This window comes from Stegastes partitus, unplaced genomic scaffold, assembly GCF_000690725.1.
Source record: "Stegastes partitus isolate 25-593 unplaced genomic scaffold, Stegastes_partitus-1.0.2 Scaffold148, whole genome shotgun sequence".
NCBI classification, from domain to species: domain Eukaryota; kingdom Metazoa; phylum Chordata; class Actinopteri; family Pomacentridae; genus Stegastes; species Stegastes partitus.
In genome coordinates this window covers 1-9,656 of record NW_007577879.1, presented here as the reverse complement: position 1 = coordinate 9,656, position 9,656 = coordinate 1, and the positions used below count along the sequence as shown (strand labels likewise).

The 9,656-nt window shown below is 42.1% G+C and overlaps 1 protein-coding gene across 1 annotated transcript; it reads right to left on the bottom strand.

Moving 5' to 3' along the window:
- Window positions 1-4,048: 4,048 nt before the first annotated feature.
- ak1 (adenylate kinase 1) lies at window positions 4,049-9,038 on the bottom strand. The gene is made up of 7 exons (XM_008279206.1): window positions 8,931-9,038; window positions 5,816-5,853; window positions 5,100-5,135; window positions 4,846-5,009; window positions 4,539-4,655; window positions 4,236-4,427; window positions 4,049-4,135 (listed from the first exon to the last, which is right to left on the bottom strand). The coding sequence occupies exons 2-7, from the start codon at window positions 5,820-5,822 to the stop codon at window positions 4,070-4,072; spliced, it is 582 nt and encodes a 193-aa protein (XP_008277428.1). The 5' UTR covers window positions 5,823-5,853; window positions 8,931-9,038; the 3' UTR covers window positions 4,049-4,069.
- Between the last annotated feature and the right edge of the window lie 618 nt (window positions 9,039-9,656).

Here is a 9,656-nt window from a genome sequence, read left to right as displayed (position 1 = left end):
CATTATAGTTTATTATTTACACACCAAAAATGTCTTCAGGAAGTAGACGTATCATCTCAGTCTGTTTGAGCCCCCACAGAACTGATAGGAGGTCTAACCAGCTAAAATAAGTGAATTTGCATGAATTTTATTTCAAATCAATCAATTTGTTATCATGTTTCAAACTGTATTTTTATCAAAAAGTAAAAAAAAATGTCTTGATGAAACGCTGAAAACAACAAAAACCTCCTCCTGGAATAGAGCTTATCTCTGGCTACAGCACCATCACAAAGAACGAGTAAGAGTCGCAAAGAGTAGACACAACATCCTTTCTGTACTGAGCCGGCTCAGACGAGTCATCATCCCATCAAATCAGCTCTCCACACAAAGTCTACTGGCAGAGCAGAGACGCAGAAGAAAAGGAGAGAAAGAAAAACAGGCACATGCTTGGACAATGCTACAAAAGCATTTACAATAATTACAAAATTGATGTAGCAAACAAAATGACACGAGCAGGAGCTATTATGTCTGTTCCTCTCTGTTTAGCTCATTTTCGGCTCATACGTGTTATATGTGTTATGGTTGAAATTCGTTGAGCGGTATCTTCTTTTCTGGGTTGCAGAACAAAACAACAGAAAGAGTAAAGCTGGAAAATGCAAACTTTGAAGTGTGTAGGTTTGCATGGCCATCATCAAGCAAAAAACTAAATTTATATCTTCGTTAATTATTCACATGGTAGTGAGAATATATAATAAGAATATAGTCCCTTTAACCTGACCTTTATGTGCACAAAGAACCGCTGAATGTAGGTAATCCACCGCTATGAATCACTGCACTTAGTGACTAATTGGTCTACGTCTTAGCACGCTAGGAACACACCGTGCATTAATAATAGTCATACAAAGAGCTATTTTTCCAAGACTAGTTGATATTCTGGATCTTGACTCTGTACTTGCGACCTCATTCTTTGCAGGCAGCACGAACAAAGAAATGCATATGGGGATATGGCGGTAAGTGGAGACAGTTTTATGCTCCTTGTATTCTTTGGTGCTTAAATGACTGCACTCCCCCCCCCACCACCAGCAGTAGGTCGCACGGTTTGCATATAGAAGCCGAGGAATATGTCACAGTTGGCATTCACCTCAGGAACTCAATCACATCTGATGCCGGCCAGAGGACACTTCTACAGTAGCACTCTGCTTCAATGGCATTCCTTTTTTTTTTTCTTGGAGCCTGCCCCCACCCACCTCCGACTCTCTAACCAAACCCCCCCCCACCCATGAGTAGTTTTTCAATAACAGGAAACAATCGGCCAGCGTCTTTCATCACAGGTTGACGCTGGTTCCCGCACGGTGCCACTGGGTCTCTAGCGGTGCCAGCCAGCCAGCCAGCCAGCCAGCCATCGCACCGCAGCCCACAAAGCAGGAGCAGCGACAGAGAATAAAGAGCATGTGCCAGCTTAGTCGTTTCCTTATCGTCCTCCAAGGGGGGATCTGACGCATGGCCCTGCACTGGTAATATCCCAGACTGATACAAGATGAACAGAGGCGTATCTGCCCTTACAAAGTCATTTAATGTACATCTACAATCCCCCAAGGTAGCTAATTGACAAGGCCCTCATTATAAAAAGGAGTCCCATTTGCAAAATCATATCTCACTTTTGAATATAATTCAGGTTTTTTTTTTTTTTTTCGCTGGGAGTGCAGTTAGGTTTCAGCTAAGTGAGAGGTCCTGGTTAATTGAAGCCATAAAGTTGCTGTAACTTTCTGCGACAGTCTGAAACGAGGTTATTTTCTCAAGATGTATAAAGCGGTAAATTTCCTTAAAACACCCTCATTGAGAGCTGACTGGTTGCCCAGATGATTCCCAAGAGACACTGCGGTCTGGGTTACATCTATCCAAGCAGTTTAGAATTCTACTCAGGTGCTTTATTTCTGACCTACTACCTTTTTTTTTTTTTACCTGACAGCCCAAACAAAAGAATCATAAATACAGTATACAGTATGTCCGAGAACTTATCTGAAACTGCCACAAGCGACAGACTCTGATTCATTTCCGCGTTACTAATTGAAAAATTATTCCTTTTCCTAATAGATACCAAACAGGTACGCGATGCTCATAGCTCACATCAGCCTCCACGGCTACAAATAAATGAACACAGTTACACTTCATGCGCCCACTTTTTTTTTTTCTCCCGATCATCTTATTTGTCTTGATGGATGTCGTACGCAGAGAAGGTTTCATTTGCAAATTTGGCGGTTTTGCTCGTTAACTCATCTCCATAAGCCTATTTCATGGAATTAACCATTAGTTCTGCTGGTAGGTGGGAAAACAAATTATTTTGTTGACAACTATCTTGCATGCGATGAATCAATGAATGCTCCACCATGCTCCCAGCCTTTTTTTTTTTTTTTTCCTGTCTGAGTCCTAACACTCAGCTGCGCTTTCAGCCGAGACACGATGCATTAATCATTTTTTGCTGTGTTCGGGAGGTTAAAAATGAATGCTGGAATATATCTTGAATTAATACAGCTGGCTATTTCTGTATTGTGGGGCCTTTGCGTTGCTTCTGTTTTTTAAAGCTACCACAGGGGGGCTCTGGAATCAAACAGTTGAAAACCCTACAGATTGCAGCTCATCAGTTGACTTGAATGCTTAAATGTTCTCTGCTGGGTAGTTTTTTTTCGTGTTTGTTAACTTTTCTTTAGATCCCTGAGCTGCAGGACTGTATCTGCACACACTGTGAAACGTGGTCTTGTTAGCGCCATCTCTCTCCAACATTCAGTCTTTCTTTCTTTCTTCCTTTCCTTGTCGTACGTGATGAATTCCACTGCGCCCTCCGATCGTCCCCCTTTGTTTTGCACTTTTATTGAGTAACCCCAGCATTCCAAGCATTCAAGCGGCATCCTCGATGATTTTATGAAAGTGCTCACGGACGCCCTTGCTCCTGATTGACTTTCCGATGGACGCATCCTGTCCACCTTTCAGAAGCCTGTTTTCCTCTTCCTCATCCCTACGGCGCGCAGTCGTGAAGCAGGGCTCCCCTTAGAGACCGGTCCGGATACCTGCTGCAGTGTTTGCTTGTCCAGCTGGAAATACGTGTGTGTGTTAGAGAGAGAGAGAGGAAGGTGAGAGGTAAAGGAAGACCAGTTGATCATCAAGGCCTCAAAGGAAAATTGTAATAACAGGGGTGAGCTGTGGCTGCTGCACCGCGTCCTGTATCCTGTTGTGTCTACATGCTCCAGCACCTTCGACGTGATTTCTGAATAGAAAAGCGTTTCCTTTTTCAATTTGGCACAGCTGTCAAAGTCTGCTTTTTTTTATGTGTGTGTGCACTTGTTTGTCCTGGATTACTCACAGTGTCAGTCTGCGGTACTATCAAATAGGATCAAAATAGATTCAAGCAATATCAAATGGAAGTTTTTCATTATAGGCTACTTTAATTTTCTTTTTTTTTTTTACATATACCACTTTATAGACACCCATGTTACATGTGTACATCATGATGGAAAAAAATATATAACATTTCTGTGCTTTAAATATAGTAAATGGGTTAATAGAAATGAATGAAGATAATGGGTGGTTGAGCAAAGTCGTTTTTTAAAAAAGTCCTGTGAATGTACGCAGAGTTTCACCAGTTTTTCCACAGTGGGTGATCTCTGCTGTTGTTCAGCGGCACAAGAAATCATGAATGGCAGTAAAAAGAGAGAACAAAAGATAAAGTTCGTCCCAGGGTTTTCCTAAAAGTCGGGACGTGGTTGACACTCTTCTGCTCCGACTTGCAGATACATCCACATACATGTTCAGCACAGAACAGAAGTGAGGCTTATATATTATAAATAATATGTATATATTTTTTCTCAAAAGGAAAAAAAAAAGAAAATTTACAGATTCTGCTTTAAGTAGATTGGCTTTGAAACTTTCTTTAGAATCAGATTTAAGGCATCTTTGATCCTCATCGGCCTTGTGTTTGTATTTTTAAGTGGGAAATGTGTTGTTTCTCTCGTTTAGTCCTTATGAAATTAACATTAAGAAAATTAAAAAAAATAAAACAACAACCAGACACAGCTCATCTAGTTATGTTGTTTTACTACAGTGCATCAATAGCCTTAGAGACTTGGCCGAAGACGTCATCCACGGGCAGCTCGGAGTCGACCTACGCAGAGGAAGAGGGCACCATGACAAAGGATATATGTTAGCTGTTACTCATGATTTAGTGCCTTTATTTTTTTTACTATCACAGCAGTCATACTCACCTTCCTGACAATGCCGCGGCTCTCGTAAAAGGCGATGACTGGCTCGGTTGCTTTGTAATACAGGTCCAGGCGCTTCTTGATGGTCTCCTCATTATCATCAGAACGGCCGCTGGTCTCGCCGCGCTTCAACAGCCTCTTGACCATGGTCTCTGCTTTGGCATCGACGTACAGCAGCAGGCAGGGTTTGCCGATCTGGGATCACAGAGAGGAGTTTGCTCATTAAAGCTTCTTTTTTTTAAAATGTTATTTTATCATTTGCTGCAGGGATGAATTATAATCCAGCATTTTAACAGCAGCTCCTACCTTCTTCTCAAACTCCTCTCCCTGCTTCACCTCACGGGGGTAGCCATCAATAAGGAAGCCCTTGGAGACATCAGCCTTGGCAATCATGGCATCCTTAATCATGTCTAAGACTGTGTCCTGAAAGCAACCGCCAAATGTTATGATCAACCTTCACCGTGATATGGCATTTTTTGACAGAAAATGCATTATTTAACCATTTATTTTACATTATTTATCTGTGCACACGTGTGTTTATTAATGCACATCTGGGAGACAAAAACAATCATTTCTGAGAGTGATTAAATGACATTATGGCCTGCTGTTTTACCAGGGGTACGAGTTCTCCCTTCTGCATGATGGCCTGGAGCGTCTTGCCCCTCTCAGAGCCAGAAGCCACCTCAGCACGGAGCAGATCTCCAGATGACAGATGGGTGTAGCCGTACTTTGCCACTATCTTCTCACACTGGGTGCCCTTTCCGGAGCCGGGCCCACCTGGAAATAAGCAAAAACAATGTGATTGTAGCACAAAATGACACAGATAGCTGTTTGTGTGACTGCTAAAGAGCGATTTAGTGTACTTACCCACAACAAAGATGATCTTGGCGTCTTTAATTTTGTCTGAAAAGAGCATAAACATGTTGTAAATCCACACATGATGCATCAAAAGTTCAACACACAAGGAATGAATTTTTGTAACGAACCATCTCGAGACTCTAACGTGGAGGAACGACACTTAGAGGAAACGTCAGTGCATGGATTTTCCATTTTTAGCTGAAGGGGACCGAGTCACCTGATCCAACAGGCTGCTTTGGTTGCTTTGGTGTATTACTCAAACAGTGTTGGCATGGCAACTGTTGTCACCTATTAATGTTATGCAGCCATGTGCTCACAGTGAGGGGAAATCTGAGTAATAAATCTAACCAATGAGCAAGAAACAAAAAGAAAACCCCAAATTTGGCCTTTTTCTTAACTATGTGGAATTGTTTAATAACTACTTTTAAACAATTACTTCCTCATGATACAGAATTTCTGTTGTTAATTAAATTACTTCTCTTAACACTTTATGTCTCAAGCAACACTGAAAAGCCATGTCTATTTTAAATGTGCAAATCTGTATTTTCAAACTCCGACCAAAAGAGGGCAGCAGAGTCCACGTTTTAAAAAAAAATAAAGAAGTCTGCCTCTCCTTTACTTTAACCCCATTGGATAAATAATAAAAACACAACTTTACATGTTCAACCAACAACTCTTCAGTAATAGAGCATCTATAATCTTATTTAAACACATTTGTTCATTACCTGCCATTGTGTTGTGTCTGTTGAGTGTTTTCCTTTAACTGCAAGACAGAGAAGGACATAGAGAAGCATGTAAATTCACGGTGGCAGGACATTTGACAGCAGTAGAAAGACTAAGTAGGACACATTTTAAAAAGGCAGATTGAGCTGACAGTGAATTATCTGAAAAGTGGACCATGACATTTCAATGCAAGGATTAATGTTGGAGTCAGAAAAGACAGGAGCATGTTTTTTTAATAATTTGGTAGTTTGTCAGATGTTACATTTTGATGATGATTAACTTGTTTACCACCATGAATGTAAGTAAATGTTCCATTGATTGTTGCAGCAGTATAATCAGGACCATACAATGATTTTCCATAGGCATTTCCTGCAGCTGTTACATAACTGCTTTATCTACTCAGGGAATCAATACTGTTGTGTTTAAAACATTCTTCTTTTTTTTTAGGAGTGAGTCTTGTTGCATGTGTTTTTTTGTGCATTGTGAAGTCAGTCGTACAAAGGAGCTCTAATTTAGTTGAGTGTAATAGAAGTAAACAGACTTAACAGTATGTCTTGAAGCTTTAAATATCAACGCTGTTTTGTTCCTCTATGGTGTTAAAGCTATTTGAGATCTATTTAAAAAAAAAAAAAAAAACTGTGAATTCCTGGAGATTCAGCCAACCAGCTGTAGAGGGAACCGTAGTTGTAACGTATTTAATGCTGCACAGTCAGTCCTCAGCAATTCTAGTCCTTCACTATTTGACTGACCACGAATATTTTGTATTCACATTGCTAAATATATCTAAAGAAGACAATAGCCACAATGTTTCCTGTTTGCGCTTCCCCTTTAGCCGACACCAAGTCAGAAGTCATAGGAATGAGGAAGCAAGTTGGCCGAAGTGCTGGTGTGAACGCATATCTTCGAGTCGCAGCTTGCCTCTTTCGTGTGCGGTTGGGTTGGGAATGAGCTACTTTAATCATTTTACATGTGTTTTGGATAAAACTGATGTCTGTTAAACGGCTGCTGTGCATCAGTGCTTAGAGACCAACTCAAACCAATTATATGGAGTATTTACCCTCAGTACCTGTGGTTACTATACGTTTATGTATTCTCCACTGTTACTAGGTTTCTTACATCACTCTCATGTTTTAGCTACGGTCATTAAGTAACCCGAGAATGTCCCGCTACGTGAAACGAGACTTGTGTAAGGAGGTAAAGGTTACCATGGGGCTCAGAGTTAGATCTAAGTGTCCTGGCAGGGTCACCAGGGTGTCAGGACATACCGCAAAACGTTCTACTTACAAATATCTGCAGCTTAGTTACTGCATTCGATAGTTTGAGCGCAATCGTGGAGTTCTAATTTACACAAACAGCGAAAAAGAATAAATGGAAACAGGATGAGATAAATATCAAAGGTCTATCGGGGGAATTTGATTCTCTGTGCAGGCTGTATTTTATACCTTGATGGGTACATTCTTTTTTTAGCCCTACTGTATAAGATCTACAGCTGACATTAGAATGGATTCAGCAAAGCTTTAATTTGACCTGGTGACAATGGGACTGTTTGCTCGCTGCCTGTTGTTCAAACAAATCTGTTAGTGTAGCACCAGATTGATAACAAAGCTTGGAGGAATTTAAAGTGTTAGAAAGTTGTTTCACTATGGAGAAAAAACACAACAGATTTACATTAAATGTGTTGCAAATGATAGATTTTTATACTTCTAAAGCTGACAGGTGTTGACCAAAGCTACCGGTTAGTTCTCTGATTCTCACTGGAAGTACACCTCGGTACCGGTGGTGCAGCTTCTCCGGTGTCCAGTTTTATGTCAGCACCCATTAACCCTGTGGTCTGTGTAAATGTCACTCGGACGCTGGCATCTGAGTCAGCACCGAGCCGGTTTGGGAATCCCTCTCTGGCCTATTATGGTTCCTTCTCCCGGGTCCCATGCTTCTTTGGCATGTCAGACGTGTGTGATACCAGCGTTTTGCAAAATACTTTAAATGGCTCTTGAGTGAGGGAGTTACATTCAATACTAAGAAATAAGGCAATACAGTGTTAAATGTGAAGCTACTGCACACCCTCATATATTAGTGGTTATATATTAAAATGTGTGATTTATGGAGTTCTTAATTCAATCCTCGAATTGAAATATAAAGCTCCTCGACTCGCCACAGACCCCACCCCCGTGTCGCTCCGTCTTGGCTGTGCCACCCACATGTCTTATTACTGTTTTTTAACGTGCAGCCCTGCTAAAAAAAGACTCAGTCACACTGCAGCTGTTAAGGGATGTCGTGTCAACCATTCTCAAAAAGCACACGGAGACTGACTGCCCCTGGAGCGAAAAACAAAGTACCGAGCCCACGTTCTATTAGTGACATTCTGCCTGTATGCCAGCTGGTTACCAAGGAACCCTGAAGTTTAATTGAGCAAACTGTCCCTTTAAGGAAGAACAGGGGACCCTTTGACGTCAGTGCAGTGGGAGATATTCCATGTTGTTTGTGAGAGGATGGAGCATGAGAAATTCAGTTGTTGTGGACGTGTTTGTGTTCCAAGTTGCACGCCGTGGTCACTTTAATGTGCACCGTGCACGCGCGAGAATCGATATGGCCCAGCCCCTGTTAATGACCATTAGTGGGGCTGGAGGCATGGCAGTGGAGTGAAATGGCTGCATGAATGTACTTCAATGGCTGTAGGTTTACAAGGATGTTGACATGTTATGTGAAGTGGAGGCAAATAATCTGCAATGAAAAGTCAGAAAAAAAACCCAAAAAAGACTCAGTGGTGCAAAATGTCATTACAATAATTATGTAATCCACTGAGTGCCACCACTGTGAATGACACACAAGACCTTCAACCTGTGCACTGTGCACAAATGCCTGCTCCTGACCCTGTCAACCATTTTAAAGAGTGACTAACCAGTGTCTCAAGGAAACCAGAGGACAGTTTGCCATTACAGCCTCTGCCTGTTATTCTCACTCTCCATCCCATTAGACAGCCCTGCCCACTCTGCCTGTCTGCACTCTCCCTCCCTGACATCTCTCCATTCGTCACTCCCTCTCGCAAAGTCAGACCTTTCAGTTCCAGCCATTCCTGGCTCGCTCTTCCTCTATTAAGCCTTTGTCCTCTGTACTGACCTCTCTTTCGCGCTGTGGCTCTAGATCCCAGTGCAAGGGGGCTGCTGTCCCTGGATCCCCGTGTGTGTGTCTGCACAGTTCCTGCTGCACGGCAGCCCTCCCTCCCCCATTCTATGCCTTTTTATAGCGCAGCTGAGCCTGCTCAGCCTGCGTTGCATTCTGGGTAAGAGGGAGGAAGAACAGGCAAGGAGAGGGAGGGAGCGAAGGGATGATGGACAGGACGAAGCAGGGGTGAAATTAGAGGCGGGGGGAGAGGAGGGGAAGGCTGGGGCAGAATGTTAGACAGCTGCATGTGAGTGTGTCCATACACCAAGCACTTGAACTTAACATTTTGTGGCTTGTTTATCTTTGATAGTTTTTTTTGAGTGTCTCGTAAGGCAGAAATTATTCCAGTGAAGTGCTGAAGTGTTGTCTGTGTATGAACAGTGATCAATCTGGAATCAATCTGCTCCTATGATACAGTTTATGCAAAAAAAAAGTTACATCTGTCAGCAAAATAAGAAACTGAATAAGAATCTTTGTGTTTAAACAAATTCTTAACATTCCTACTCAGCCGTGTTACGCAACTATTGTTGAAGTTGGCCAACAAGTTTGGTCAGCCCTTTGTGTTGTGTTCTACCAAAGATTACTGCTTAGGAAATCCGATCCAATTGATTGTGCGGTTCTCAGTAAATAAAGGAATTAAAGCCGCAAGCGGCGATGGACGGGTCCTCGCCCTACGCTTGT

What these genes read in the sequence shown, in the direction of transcription:
- ak1 (XM_008279206.1), bottom strand. An exon ending in AGGGAGAACTCGTACCCCTG is followed by an intron (nt 4,656 to 4,845) that starts GTAAAACAGCAG and finishes GGTTGCTTTCAG; the next exon opens with GACACAGTCTTAGACATGAT. An exon ending in GCCGCGGCATTGTCAGGAAG is followed by an intron (nt 4,136 to 4,235) that starts GTGAGTATGACT and finishes TCCTCTGCGTAG; the next exon opens with GTCGACTCCGAGCTGCCCGT.